Source organism: Panulirus ornatus, chromosome 6 (assembly GCF_036320965.1).
Source record: "Panulirus ornatus isolate Po-2019 chromosome 6, ASM3632096v1, whole genome shotgun sequence".
NCBI lineage: Eukaryota > Metazoa > Arthropoda > Malacostraca > Decapoda > Palinuridae > Panulirus > Panulirus ornatus.
Genome location: NC_092229.1, coordinates 1,296,623 through 1,313,082, shown reverse-complemented (window position 1 = coordinate 1,313,082; position 16,460 = coordinate 1,296,623). Strand labels below are relative to the sequence as shown.

Here is a 16,460-nt window from a genome sequence, read left to right as displayed (position 1 = left end):
ATACATTCTTCAAAGCAAACACCTGATCCACACATCCTCTACCACTTCTGAAACCACACTGCTCTTCCCCAAGGGGGAAACAGAAGAAGGAGTCACGTGGGGAGTGCTCATCATCCTCGAAAGCTCAGATTAGGGTATCTAAATGTGTGTGGATGTAACCAAGATGAGAAAAAAGGAGAGATAGGTAGCATGTTTGAGGAAAGGAACCTGGGGGTTTTGGCTCTGAGGGAAACGAAGCTCAAGGATAAAGGGGACGAGTGGTTTGGGAATGTTCTGGGAGTAAAGTCAGGGGTTGGTGAGAGGACTAGAGCAAGGGAAGGAGTAGCACTACCCCTGAAACAGGAGTTGTGGGAGTATGTGATGGAGTGTAAGAAAGTAAACTGTAGATTGATATGGGTAAAAGTGAAAGTGGATGGAGAGGGATGGGTGATTATTGGTGCCTATACACCTGGACATGAGAAGAAAGATCATTAGAGGCAAGTGTTTTGGGAGCAGCTGAGTCAGTTAGTAGTTTTGATGCATGAGACCGGGTTATATTGATGGGTGATTTGAATGCAAAGGTGAGTAATGTGGCAATTGAGGGAATAATTGGTGTACATGGGGTGTTCAGTGTTGTAAATGGAAATGGTGAAGAGCTTGTAGATTTGTGTGCTGAAAAAGGACTGGTGATTGGGAATACCTGGTTTAAAGAGAGAGATATACATAAGTATACGTATGTATGTAGGAGAGATGGCCAGGGATTACGTGTTGATTGATAGGCGAGTGAAAGAGAGACTTTTGGATGTTAATGTGCTTTGAGGTTCAACTGGAGGGATGTCTGATCATTATCTTGTGGAGGCGAAGGTGAAGATTTGTAGATGTTTTCAGGAAAGAAGAGAGAATGTTGAGGTGAAGAGAGTGGTGAGATTAAGTGAGCTTGGGAAGGAGAGTTGTGTGAGGAAGTACCAGGAGAGACGAGTGCAGAATGGAAAAAGGTGAGAGTAAAGGACGTTAGGGGGTTAGGGGAGGAATGGGATGTATTTAGGGAAGCAGTGATGGCTTGCACAAAAGATGCTTGTGGCATGAGAAGTGTGGGAGGTGTGCAGATTAGAAAGGGTAGTGAGTGTTGGGATGAAGAAGTATGATTATTAGTGAAAGAGAAGAGAGAGGCATTTAGACAAATTTTTGCAGGGAAATAATGCAAATGAATGGGAGATGTATAAAAGAAAGAGACAGGAGGTCAAGAGAAAGGTGCAAGAGGCAAAAAAGAGGGCAAATAAGAGTTTGGGTGAGAGGGTTTCATTATATTTTAGGGAGAATAAAAAGATGTTTTGGAAGGAGATAAATAAAGTGCGTAAGACAAGGGAGCAAATGGGAACTTCAGTGAAGGGGGCTAATGGGGAGGCAATAAAAAGTAGTGGTGATGTGAGAAGATGGAGTGAGTATTTTGAAGGTTTGTTGAATGTTTTAAATGATAGAGTGGGAGATATAGGGTGTTTTGGTTGGTGTGGTGTGCGAAGTGAGAGGGTTTGGGAGAATGATTTGGTAAACAGAGAAGAGGTAGTAAAAGCTTTGCGGAAGATGAAAGCCGGCAAGGCGGCTGGTTTGGGTGGTATTGCAGTGGAATTTAGTAAAAAAGGGGGTTACTATGTTGTTGACTGGTTAGTAAGGATATTTGATGTATGCATGACTCATGGTGAGGTGCCTGAGGACTGGCAAAATGCTTGCATAGTGCCATTGTACAAAGGCAAAGGGGATAAGAGTGAGTGCTCAAATTACAGAGGTATAAGTCAATTGGGAGGTGAGTTTGAATGGAGAAAAACTGGAGGAAGTGAAGTGTTTTAGATATCTGGGAGTGGATCTGGCAGCGGATGGAACCATGGAAGCGGAAGTGGATCATAGGGTGGGGGAGGGGGCGAAAATTCTGGGGGCCCTGAAGAATGTGTGGAAGTCGAGAACATTATCTCGGAAAGCAAAAATGGGTATGTTTGAAGGAATAGTGGTTCCAACAATGTTGTATGGTTGCGAGGCGTGGGCTATGGATAGAGTTGTGCGCAGGAGGATGGATGTGCTGGAAATGAGATGTTTGAGGACAATGTGTGGTGTGAGGTGGTTTGATCGAGTGAGTAACGTAAGGGTAAGAGAGATGTGTGGAAATAAAAAGAGCGTGGTTGAGAGAGCAGAAGAGGGTGTTTTGAAGTGGTTTGGGCACATGGAGAGAATGAGTGAGGAAAGATTGACCAAGAGGATATATGTGTCGGAGGTGGAGGGAACGAGGAGAAGAGGGAGACCAAATTGGAGGTGGAAAGATGGAGTGAAAAAGATTTTGAGTGATTGGGGCCTGAACATGCAGGAGGGTGAAAGGAGGGCAAGGAATAGAGTGAATTGGAATGATGTGGTATACAGTGGTCGACATGCAGTCACTGGACTGAACCAGGGCATGTGAAACATCTTCAGTAATCCATGGAAAGGTCTGTGGGGCCTGGATGTGGATAGGGAGGTATGGTTTCAGTGCATTACACATGACCGCTGGAGGCTGAGAGTGAGCAGGTGTGGCCTTTTGTGTGTTTCCTGGCACTACCTCACTGAAGCAGGGGGTGGCGATGCAGTTTCCTTTTGGGCCTGGTAGCACCAGGAATAGAAGGCAAGCAAGTATGAATATGTACATGTAGACTCATAGGAACATGTGTATATATGTATTTGTCTCTGTATGTCTATGTAGATGTATGTATATGTGCATATGTTGATTTATTATAATTATACATATTTGCTGTTTGTGTATATATGTATATATATGTTTATATGAGTGGACTGGCCATTCTTTCTGTTTCCTAGAGCTAATGCAGGAAAAATCAATTCAGTAGAGTAAATAAATAACGTAGAGGGGAGAAAGAATGCTTCCCACATATTCCCTGTTTGTCATAGAAGGCATTCAAAGGGGGTGGGAGCTGGGGGCTAGAAACCCTTCCCTTCTTGTATTTCAGTTTTTAAATAAGGAAACAAAAGAAGTCATGCAGGGAGTGCTCATCCTCCTTGAAGGCTCAGTTTGGGATGTATGAATGTTTGTGGATGTATCCAAGAAGAGAGAGAGAGATAGTATGTTTGAGGAAAGAAACCTGGATGTTCTGGCTCTGAGTGAAATGTAGCTCAAGGGTGAAGGGGAAGAATGTTTGGAAAAGTCTTGGGAGTAAAGTCAGGGGTTGGTGAGAGGACAATAGTTAAGGTAGGAGTGGCACCACTCTGAAAACAGGAGTTATGGAAGTGTGTGATAAAGTGTAAGGATATAAATTCTAGATTGATGTGGGTAAAAATGAAAGTGGATGGAGAGAGATGAGCGATTATTGGTTCTTATGCACCTGGATATGAGAAGAAAGATCTTGAGAAGCAAGTGTTTTGGGTGCAGCTGAATGAGTGTGTCAGCAGTTTTGATGCACAAGACCAGATAGTACTGATGGGTGATTGAAATGCAAAGATGAGTAATGTAGCATGTAAGGGTATAATTGGTGTACATGGGGTGTTCAGTGTTGTGAATGTAAATGAAGAGCCTTTAGATTTGTGTGCTGAAAAAAAGGCTGGTGATTTTTAATACCTGGTTTCAAAAGAGAGATATACACAAGTATACGTATGTGGGCAGGAGAGATGGTCAAAGGGCAGTATTAGATTACATGTTAAGTGATAGTGTATAAAAGGAAGACTTTTGGATGTTATGCGCTGAGAGGGGGAGCTGGTGGGATGTCTGATCACTGTCTCGTGGAGGTGAAGGTGAAGATTTGTAGAGGTTTACAAGAAGAGAGAATGTTGGGGAGAAGAGAGTGGTGAGAGTGAGTGAGCTTGGAAAGGAAACTTGTGTGAGGAAGTACCAGGAGAGATTGAGTGTAGAATGACAAAAGGTGAGAGCAAATGACATGGGGGAAGCGGGTGAGGAATGGGATGTATTTAGGAAGTTGTGATAGCATATGCAAGAGATGCATGTGGCACGAGAAAGGTGGGAGTTGGGCAGATTAGAAAGGATAGTGAGTGATGGGATGAAGGATTAAAGTTGTTAATGAAAGAGAAAAGAGAGGCATTTGGGCAGTACTTGCAGTGAAGTAGTGCAGATGACTGGGAGATGTATAAGAGAAAGCAGTAGGAGGTCAAGAGGAAGATGCAAGAGTTCATAGAGAGGGCAGAAGAGAGTTTGGATGAGAGAGAAATATTAAACTTTAGGGGGAATAAAAATATGTTTTAGAAGGAGGCAATTAACTTGCATAAGACAAGAGAGCAAGTGGGAACTAAAGTGAAGGGGACAAAGGGAATGTGATAACAGTTAGTGATGAAGTGAGGAGGAGATGGAGTGAGTATTTTGAAAGTTTGTTGAATGTGTTGATGATAGAGTGGCAGATGTAGGGTGTTTTAGTCAGGGTGGTGTCAGAAGTTAGCAGGAAGTGAGAGAGTCAGGGAGAGTGGTTTTGTGAAGAGAGAAAAGGTGGTGAAAGCCTTGTGGAAGATTGAATCCAGCAAGGCTGCAGGTTTGGTTGGTATTGGAGTTGAATTTACTTAGAAAGGGGGTTACAGTGTTTTTGAGTGGTTGGTGAGGATATTCATTGTATGTATGGATCATGGTAAAGTGCCTGAAGATTGGCAGAATGCATGTATAGTGCCCTTGTACAAAGGAAAGGGGATAAAGGTGAGTGTTCATACTTTAGAGGCACAAGTTTGTTGAGTATTCCTGGAAAGTTTGTATGGGAGGGTATTGATGAGAGGGTGAAGGCTTTTACAGAGCATCAGATTGGGGAGGAACAGTGTAGTTTTAGAGGTGGTAGAGGATGTGTCAATTAGATGTTTGCCTTGAAGAATGCTTGTGACATATACTTTGAGAAACAGATGGATTTGTATGGGGCATGAGAAACAGATGGATTTGTATGGGGCATTTATGTATCTGCAGAAGGCACATGGCAGGGATGATAGAGATGCTTTGTGGAAGGTTATAAGTGTATATGGTGTGTGAGGTAAGCTGCTAGAATAGGTGAGAATTTTTATCAAGGATGTAAGGCATGTGTACAAGTAGGAAGAGAGGAGAGTGAAGGTCAATCTGCAGCAGGTGTGTGTGATGTCCCCATGATTGTTTAATTTGTTTATGGATGGGGTGGTTAGGGAGGTAAAAGCAAGAGTTTTGGAGAGGGGGCAAGTATGCAGTCTGTTGGGGATGAGAGGGCCGGGGAAGTGAGTCAGTTGCTGATTGCCGATGATACAGAACTGATGGCCGATTCGATTAAGAAACTGCAGACGTTGGTAACTGAGTTTGGAAAAGTACATGAAAGGAGAAAGTTGACAGTAATTGTGAATAAGAGCAAGGTTATTAGGTTCTGCAGGGTTGAGGGACATGTTAGTTGGGATGTAAGTTTGAATGGAGAAAAATTGGAGGAAGCGAAGTGTTCTTGGTATCTGGGAGTGGACTTAGCAGCCAATGGAACCGTGGGAGTGGAAGAGACTCTTTGGATAGGGGTGGGGGCGAAGTTTCTGGGAGTGATGAAGAATGTGTGGAAAGAGATGACGTTATCTCAGAGAGTGAAAATGGATATATTTGAAGGAATAGTAATAACAACAGTATTATTTGATTGCGAGGCATGGGTCACAGATAGGGGTGTACTGAGGAGGAGGATGTGTTGGAAATGAAATGTTTGAGGACAATACATTGTGTAAGGTGGTTTGAGTAGGTAATGAAAGGGTAAGAGAGATGTGTGGTAATAAAAAGAGTGTGGTTGAGAAAGCAGAAGAGGGTGTGTTGAAACGGTTTGGACATGTGGAGAGAATGAGTGAGGAAAGGTTGTCTAAGAGGATATATGTGTCAGAGGTGGAGTGAATAAGGAGAAGTGGGAGACCAAATTGGAGATGGAAGGATGGAGTGAAAAAAATTTTGAGCAATCGAGGCCAGAACATGCAGGAGGGTGAGAGGCATATAAGGAATAGAGTGATTTGGAATGATGTGATATACTGGGGTTGACATGCTGTCAATGGACTTAACCAGGGCATGTGAAATGTCTGGGGTAGACCATGGAAAGGTCTGTGGGGCCTTGATTTGGATAAGGAGCTAAGGTTTCAGTACATACTCATGACTGCTACAGACTGAGTATGAACAAAAAATGTGGCCTTTTTTGTCTGTTTACTTGGTGCTCCCTCTCTGAAACGGGGGTAGCAATGCTGTTTCCAGTGGGGCAGTGTAGTGCTGGGAATGGATGAAGGCAAGCAAGTATGAATATGTACATGTGTATGCATGTAAATATCTGTGTATATGTTGATATATATATATATGTATATGAATGTGTATTGGTATTTATATATATATATGTGTGTGTATATGACTGGATGGGCTGTTCAAACTGAATGTCAAACTTCCCTTTGCACATAGAACACTGTTGACTTGCTAGAATGCTTAAATTGTTAACAGAAATTATGTATTACTGAAAATAAGGCTTATTAAAACAGTCATGGAAAAACACTACCTTGTATGTTAGGCTTATGAGAGTTCCATGTTTCCCAAAATCTTCACAGCATTTTCCAAGTGCATGTTTAGGAGTATTTTTCTCTTTCTTTTACCTCACAATTTATAGATTTTTTTAGCATTGCAGTATGGTATACAACTAGCTAAACATTTTAAACCTCACAAAAGAGTTCTACTTGAAAAGATGCAGTGACAGAGCACCAAAAAATCATTACAAAAAAGATTTTTAGAACCACTCCATTAGATTGCTCTGTGAAGCAAACACAGGCTCGTCTGACTGCTCGGAAGGATGGTGCCAAACTGAGGAAGGATGATGCCAGGACACAGTAATACAATTTGGTTTATATCACAGTAGCAGAGACACAAAAGTATAGGTTTTACTGGATGAAAACTTTTTTCTCAACCTTAGGCACATATAGACTGATATAAGGAAACATATTTTATGAACTAAGTTATATGCATGTCTTCCCCGTGAAGATTGTGTGTATGGAAACTAATTTCTTTTTTAGGCTTACTATCGAGCAGGATGTGCTGCCCTGAAACAGGCCAAGAATACATTAGCTGAATGTTATGCACTTACTGGTATATTTCTGCGTGGGAGTAGTAAGGATCTGCAACAGATTCTAGAGGAACTCTGTGTATTAAATTCAGATAGTTCTCAAGGTGAGTTACTTTCCTGTTGTAACATATGGTTTATTGCTACAAATGAATAAAAACAAGAACTCAAGGCTGCTGTTTGGAAAATTCGATAAAACCTTGCATAAATGATTTGAGACATATTGCTTTCTTTTATTTTTAACTCTGTCCATGAAAACGTTTTTGCAGTCTCCAGGTAGAAGTATTACGAGAATAGAGTATGTTGATGTGTTTTAACCCATTGACTGTGGCTGCTCTGAATAGTTTGTGTGAACCTAGTGCTGAACTTTTCAATAGATGTTTTTTCTGAAACGAATTATACATACAGGTAAGTAGTAGTTGGTAGGCAGCCACCGACCAGGGAGTTCTATTACCTTTACTACCTGCCTGGGTATCAGGAAGTTAATCATGGTTGTGTAGTAAGCCAGCACTTCAGTGGTTGTCTGCTTCATTCAGGTAGCTGTCTCTTCCTTCTACCTCACCCACATGTGGACCACTGGCATTCTGTCGACAAACATAAGTCTCTCCTTGTCACACATAACACTTGACATCATTCAATTCACACAACTCATTCTTCGCAAGTAAATTTTTTCTTTGGTGAGCGCTGTGTGCTTGTCCTATTGTTTTAGCAAATTGGTAGGAGGAATAGGTTGAAGTAGTAGGTAAGAATCTTAGATGAAAGCATTAGGTAAAAGTAATAAGTTGGAACATTAGGTAAAAGTAGTCTGCTGGAGCAATAGGTAGGAGCTTCTGTAAACACTGAAAATACTACACCAGAATTGTCCTCTGCCAGTGGCCTGTTAAGAGTTAGGCACTAAAGGCTGAAAAGTGTGGAGTTCACCATTTATGAAGACTCTTTTGCCGTGGCCTCACTGTTGAGGGAATTCCTGAAGGCATCATATATATATATATTGTTTTTTTTATATATATTATACTTTGTTGCTGTTGCCTGCATTAGCAAGGTAGCGCAAGGAAACAGACGAAAGAATGGCCCAACCCACCCACATACACATGTATATACATACATGTCCACACACGCACATATACATACCTATGCATTTCAACATATACATATATATACATACACAGACCTATACATATAAACACATGTACATAATTCATAATTGCCGCCTTTATTTATTCCCGTCTCCACCCCGCCACACATGAAATGACACCCCCCTCCCCCCGCACGAGTGGGTTAGCGCTAGGAAAAGACAACAAAGGCCACATTCATTCACACTCAGTCTGTAGTTGTCATGTATAATGCACCGAAACCACAGCTCCCCTTCCACATCTAGGCCCCACAAAACTTTCCATGCTTTACCCCAGATGCTTCACATTCCCTGGTTCAATCCATTGACAGCATGTCGACCCCGGTATACCACATCATTCCAGTTCATTCTATTCCGTGCAACCTTTCACCTTCCTGCATGTTTAGGCCTCAATTGATCGAAATCTTTTTCACTCCATCCTTCCACCTCCAATTTGGTCTCCCACTTCTCCTTGTTCCCTCCATCTCTGACACATATATCCTCTTTGTCAAGCTTTCCTTACTCATTCTATCCATGTGACCAAACCATTTCAGTATACCCTCTTCTGCTCTCTCAACCACACTCTTTTTTTTCCACAAGTCTCTCATACCCTCTTATTACTTGATCAAACCACCTCACACCACATATTGTCCTCAAACATCTCATTTCCAACACATCCGCCCTCCTCCGCACAACCCTATCAATAGCCCACGCCTCGCAACCATAAACATTGTTGGAACCACTAGTCCTTCAAACGTACCCATTTTTGCTTTCAGAGATAATGTTCTTGCCTTCCACACGTTCTTCAGCGCTACCAGAACATTCACCCCATCCCCCACCCTGTGACTCACTTCCACTTCCATGGTTCCAGCCACTGTCAAATCCACTCTCAGATATATAAAGCACTTCACTTCCCCCAGTTTTTCTCCATTCAAACTTACCTTCCAAAAAGATTGTCCGTCAACCCTACTGAACCTAATAACTTTGCTCTTATTCACATTTACTCTCAGCTTTCTTCTTTCACACACTTTACCAAACTCAGTCACCAGCTTCTACAGTTTCTCACCTGAATCAGCCACCAGCGCTGTATCATCAGCAAACAACAACTGACTCATTTCCCACGCCCTCTCATCCACAACAGACTGCATACCAGCCCCTCTCTCCAAAACTCTTGCATTTACTTCCCTAACAACCCCATCCATAAACAAATTTAACAACAATGAACTAACATTCATTGGGAACTAATTACTTTCCTCTCTTCCTGCTTGTACACATGCTTTACATCCTCGATAAAAACTTTTCACTGCTCCAAGCAACTTACCTCCCACACCATATACTCTTAATACCTTCCACAGAGCATCTCTATCAACTCTATCATATGCCTTCTCCAGATCCATAAATGCTACATACAAATCCATTTGCTTTTCTAAGTATTTCTCACATACATTCTTCAAAGCAAACACCTGATCCACACATCCTTTACCACTTCTGAAACCACACTGCTCTTCCCCAATCTGATGCTTTGTAAATGCCTTCACCCTCTTAATCAGTACCCTCCCATAGAATTTCCCAGGAACAGTCAACAAACTTATACCTCTGTAATTGGAACACTCACCTTTATCCCTTTGCATTCCGCCAATCCTGAGGCACTTCACCATGAACCATACATACATTCAATATCAGCAACAACCAGTCAACAACACAGTCACCCCCTTTTTTAGTATATTCCACTGCAATACCATCCAAACCCACTGCCTTTCCACTGCAGTACCATCCAAACCCACCGGTTTTCATCTTCCGCAAAGCTTTCACTACCTCTTCTCTGTTTACCAGACCATTCTCTCTGACCCTCTCACCATTATTATTTTTGTTATACTTATTTATTTATTATGCTTAGTCGCTGTCTCCTGCATTTGTGAGGTAGCACATGGAAACAGATGAAAGAATGGCCCAACCCACCCACATACACATGTACATAAATGCCCACACACGCACATATACATACTTATACATTTCAACATATACATACATATACATAGTAAATATATATATTTTTGCTTTGTTGCTATCTCCCGCGTTTGCGAGGTAGCGCAAGGAAACAGAAGAAAGAAATGGCCCAACCCACCCACATACACATGTATATACATACACGTCCACACATGCAAATATACGTACCTATACATCTCAGTGTATACATATATATGCACAAACAGACATATACATATATACACATGTACATAATTCATACTATCTGCCCTTATTCATTCCCATCACCACCCTGCTATGCATGGAATAACAACCACCTTCCCCCTCATGTGTGTGAGGCAGCACTAGGAAAAGACAACAAAGGCCCCATTCGTTCACACTCAGTCTCTAGCTGTCATGTAATAATGCCCGAAACCACAGCTCCCTTTCCACATCCAGGCCCCACAGAACTTTCCATGGTTTACCCCTGACGCTTCACGTGCCCTGATTCAATCCATTGACAACACGTCGACCCCGGTATACCACATCGATCCAATTCACTCTATTCCTTGCCCACCTTTCACCCTCCTGCATGTTCAGGCTCCGATCACTCAAAATCTTTTTCACTCCATCATCCCACCTCCAATTTGATCTCCCACTTCTCCTCGTTCCCTCCACCTCCGACACATATATCCTCTTTCACAATCTTTCCTCATTCATTCTCTCCATGCGCTCAAACCATTTCAAAACACCCTCTTCTGCTCTCTCAACCATGCACTTTTTATTTCCACACATCTCTCTTACCCTTACATTACTTACTCGATCAAACCACCTCACACCACATATTGTCCTCAAACATCTCATTTCCAGCACATCCACCCTCCTGTGCACAACTCTATCCATAGCCCACGTCTCGCAACCATACAACATTGTTGGAACCACTATTCCTTCAAACATAGCCGTATTGTTGGAACCACTATTCCTTCAAACATAGCCATTTTTGCTTTTGGAGATAATGTTCTCGACTTCCAAACATTCTTCGAGGCTCCCAGGACTTTCGCCCCCTCCCCCACCCTATGATTCACTTCCGATTCCATGGTTCCATCCGCTGCCAGATCCACTCCCAGATATCTAAAACACTTTACTTCCTCCAGTTTTTCTCCACTCAAACTTACCTCCCAGTTGACTTGACCCTCAACCCTACTGTACCTAATAACCTTGCTCTTATTCACATTTACTCTTAACTTTCTTTTCACACACTTTACCAAGCTCAGTCACCAGCTTCTGCAGTTTCTCACATGAATCAGCCACTGTATCGTCAGCGAACAACAACTGACTCACTTCCCAAGCTCTCTCATCCACAACAGACTGCATACTTGCCCCTTTTTCCAAAACTCTTGCATTTACCTCTCTAACAACCCCATCCATAAACAATTTACACAACCATGGAGACATCACACACCCCTGCCGCAAACCTACATTCACTGAGAACCCATCACTTTCTTCCTACATGTACACATGCCTTATATCCTCGATAAAACTTTTCACTGCTTCTAACAACTTGCCTCCCACAACATATATTCCTAATACCTTCCACAGAGCATCTCTATCAACTCTATCATATGCCTTCTCCAGATCCATAAATGCTACATACAAATCCATTTGCTTTTCTAAGTATTTCTCACATACATTCTTGAAAGCAAATACCTGATCCACACATCCTCTACTACTTCTGAAACCACACTGCTCTTCCCCATTCTGATGCTCTGTACTTGCCTTCACCCTCTCAATCAATACCCTCCCATATGATTTACCAGGAATACTAAACAAACTTATACCTCTGTAATTTGAGCACTCACTCTTATCCCCTTTGCCTTTGTACAATGGCACTATGCAAGCATCCCGCCAATCTTCGGGCACCTCACCATGAGTTATACATACATTAAATAACCTCACCAACCAGTCAACAATAGTCACCCCCTTTTTTAATAAATTCCACTGCAATACCATCCAAACCGACTGCCTTGCCAGCTTTCATCATCCGTAAAGCTTTTACTACCTCTTCTCTATTTACCAAATCATGTTCCCTAACCCTCTCACTTTGCACACCACCTCGACCAAAACACCCTATATCGGCCACTCTATCATCAAACACATTCAACAAACCTTCAAAATACTCACTCCATCTCCTTCTCACATCAGTAGTTGTTATCACCTCCCCATTAGCGCCCTTCACTGAAGTTCCCATTTGCTCCCTTGTCTTACGCACTTTATTTACCTCCTTTCAAAACATCTTTTCATTCTCCCTAAAATGTAGTGATACTCTCTCACGCCAACTGTCATTGCCCTCTTTTTCACCTCTTGCACCTTTCTCTTGACCTCCTGCCTCTTTCTTTTATACATCTCCCAGTCATTTGCATTATTTCCCTGCAAAAATCGTCCAAATGCATCTCTCTTCTCTTTCACTGATAATGTTACTTCTTCATCCCACCACTCACTACCCTTTCTAATCTGCCCACCTCCCACGCTTCTCATGGCACAAGCATCTTTTGCACAAGCCATCACTGCTTCCCTAAATACATTCCATTCCTCCCCCACTCCCCTTACGTCCTTTGTTCTCACCTTTTTCCATTCTGCACTCTAGTCTTGTTTAGTACTTCCTCACACAAGTCTCCATCCCAAGCTCACTTACTCTCACCTCTTTTTTCACCCCAACATTCTCTCTTCTTTTCTGAAAACCTCTACAAAACTTCACCTTCACCTACACAAGATAATGATCAGACATTCCTCCAGTTGCACCTCTCAGCACATTAACATCCAAAAGTCTCTCTTTCGCACATCTATCAATTAAGACGTAATCCAATAATGCTCTCTGGCCATCTCTCCTACTTACATATGTATTCTCATTTATATCTCTTTTTAAACCAGGTATTCCCAATCACCAGTCCTTTTTCAGCACATAAATCTACAAGCTCTTCACCATTTCCATTTACAACACTGAACACCCCATGTACACCAATTATTCCCTCAACTGCCACATTTCTCGCCTTTGCATTCAAATCAACCATCACTATAACCTGGTCTTGCGCATCAAAACTACTGACACACTCACTCAGCTGCTCCCAAAACACTTGCCTCTCATGATCTTTCTTCTCATGCCCAGGTGCATATGCACCAATAATCACCCATCTCTCATTTATTATTATTCTTAATCTCTGTCTCCCGCCTTAGCGAGGTAGTGCAAGGAAAGAGATGAAAGAATGGCCCAACCCACCCACCTACACATGTATATACATAAATGCCCACAGACGCACATATACATACCTATACATTTCAACATATTCATACATATACATACACAGACATATGAATATATACACATGTACGTATTCATACTTGTTGCTTTCATCTATTCCATCCCCACCCTGCCACACATGAAATAGCACCACCCCTCCACCCCCATGCATGCTCAAGGTATGTTAGGGAAAGACAAGAAAGGCCACATTTGTTCACACTCAGTCTCTAGCTGTCATTTGTAATGCACCAAAACTACAGTTCCCTTTCCACATCCAGGCCCCACAAACTTTCCATGGTTTACACCAGATGCTTCACTTTCCCTGGTGAAATCCTTATATATCACATATGTACATATATATTCCTATGAGTCTACGGGGAAAATGAAACATGATAAGTTCCCAAGTGCACTATCGTGTAATAATCACATCATCAGGGGAGACACAAGAGAGAAATATAAGTCAGTTGATATACATCGAAGAGACGCAGCTAGGACGCCATTTGGTGGTTTACCAAATTTTGCACGTGATCAAGGTATTCCTATGAGTCCACGGGGAAAATGAAACACGAGAAGTTCCCAAACGCACTTTCGTGTAATAATCACATCATCAGGGGAGACACAAGAGAGAAATATAAGTCAGTTGATATACACCGAAGAGACGAAGCTAGGACGCCATTTGGTGGTTTACCAAATACATCCCCTGATGATGTGATTATTACACGAAAGTGCGCTTGGGAACTTCTCGTGTTTCATTTTCCCCGTGGACTCATAGGAATATCTTGATCACATGCAAAATTGTGATCTTTCCAATATACATATATATATACATATTCATGTATATGTACTTGTATACATGTGTATAGTTGTGGATAGTTCTTTCTTCATCTGCTTCCTGGCACTACGCTGCTGAAGCAGAAAATGGCTTTCAAGTAAAAAAGTAATAAGTATAGGGTCCAGTCATAGACAAAAGCCTGTACATTAAGGCTGGACTTTAAAGGAAATATAAAGTGGATTATGAGAGGAAAAACAAAGAGCTACTGTTTGTGCTAACCCTGCCATTTTGGCTAAGTCTCATCACAAGTTCATAGATTGGAACTTGCAAAATTTATTGATTTTGATGTCAACAGATTTGAGGCAGTCACCATGTGCAAGTGATTTAATGTGTTTAGCGTGTTCTGTTGTTACCTTACCTCCTTAATATGGCCCTTAGACCTAGATGGGCAACTCTGTGGGTATTGAATTGCTTAACTCTAGTGAACTAGTTTATACTGGCCTTATGTATTTTATGGTGATCACAGGGGTGAATTGTTATGGATACACATTATTTTTGAGGTAAAACTGTTTCAATGTCATACCTGTACCAAGCAATTGGTCTGCCAGATCATTGTATGGCTCTACCCATGATAAAGCAAAGTTTTCCATCCTTCAGATTTTGCAATTTTTTTATAGAGTCATTAATATTTATTTAGTGAGTTATTTATTTATTGTACTTAAACACTTTTTCCCTGTCAGCGAGGTAGTGCCAGGAAACAGACAAAGAATGGCCCAACCACTCATATACACATTTTATTTTTATTTTAATTATACTTAGTAGCTGTCTCCTGTGTTAGTGAGGTAGTGCAAGGAAACAGACAAAAGAATGGCCCAACCCACCCACTTACAAATGCATATGCATAAACGCTCCCAAATGCACATATACCTACCTATACATTTCAGTGTATACATATATACATACACAGATGTATACATATGACATATATATACATGTACATTTTCATACTTGCTGCCTTCATCCATTCCTGTCGCCACCCTGCCACTCATGAAACAGTGCCCCCGTCCCCCCCGCCCATACACATATATACATACATTTTTTTTTTTTTTTTTTTTTTTTTTGTCACTGTCTCCCGCGTTTGCGAGGTAGCGCAAGGAAACAGACGAAAGAAATGGCCCAACCCACCCCCATACACATGTATATACATACATCCACACACGCAAATATACATACCTACACAGCTTTCCATGGTTTACCCCAGACGCTTCACATGCCTTGATTCAATCCACTGACAGCACGTCAACCCCGGTATACCACGTCGCTCCAATTCACTCTATTCCTTGCCCTCCTTTCACCCTCCTGCATGTTCAGGCCCCGATCACACAAAATCTTTTTCACTCCATCTTTCCACCTCCAATTTGGTCTCCCTCTTCTCCTTGTTCCCTCCACCTCCGACACATATATCCTCTTGGTCAATCTTTCCTCACTCATTCTCTCCATGTAACCAAACCATTTCAAAACACCCTCTTCTGCTCTCTCAACCACGCTCTTTTTATTTCCACACATCTCTCTTACCCTTACGTTACTTACTCGATCAAACCACCTCACACCACACATTGTCCTCAAACATCTCATTTCCAGCACATCCATCCTCCTGCGCACAACTCTATCCATAGTCCACGCCTCGCAACCATACAACATTGTTGGAACCACTATTCCTTCAAACATACCCATTTTTGCTTTCCGAGATAATGTTCTCGACTTCCACACATTATTCAAGGCTCCCAGAATTTTCGCCCCCTCCCCCACCCTATGATCCACTTCCGCTTCCATGTTTCCATCCGCTGCCAGATCCACTCCCAGATATCTAAAACACTTCACTTCCTCCAGTTTTTCTCCATTCAAACTCACCTCCCAATTGACTTGACCCTCAACCCTACTGTACCTAATAACCTTGCTCTTATTCACATTTACTCTTAACTTTCTTCTTTCACACACTTTACCAAACTCAGTCACCATCTTCTGCAGTTTCTCACATGAATCAGCCACCAGCGCTGTATCATCAGCGAACAACAACTGACTCACTTCCCAAGCTCTCTCATCCCCAACAGACTTCATCCTTGCCCCTCTTTCCAAAACTCTTGCATTCACCTCCCTAACAACCCCATCCATAAACAAATTAAACAACCATGGAGACATCACACACCCCTGCCGCAAACCTACATTCACTGAGAACCAATCACTTTCCTCTCTTCCTACACGTACACATGCCTTACATCCTCGATAAAAACTTTTCACTGC

The 16,460-nt window shown here is 42.0% G+C and overlaps 1 protein-coding gene across 1 annotated transcript in view; it reads left to right on the top strand.

The window, feature by feature from the left end:
- Nucleotides 1–16,460, top strand: part of LOC139749260 (uncharacterized) — a 481,728-nt gene that overhangs the window by 63,429 nt on the left and 401,839 nt on the right. The window contains exon 8 of the mRNA XM_071662996.1: nt 6,970–7,123. Coding sequence (XP_071519097.1) covers nt 6,970–7,123 — 154 coding nt within the window. The remainder of the gene's footprint in view (nt 1–6,969; nt 7,124–16,460) is intronic.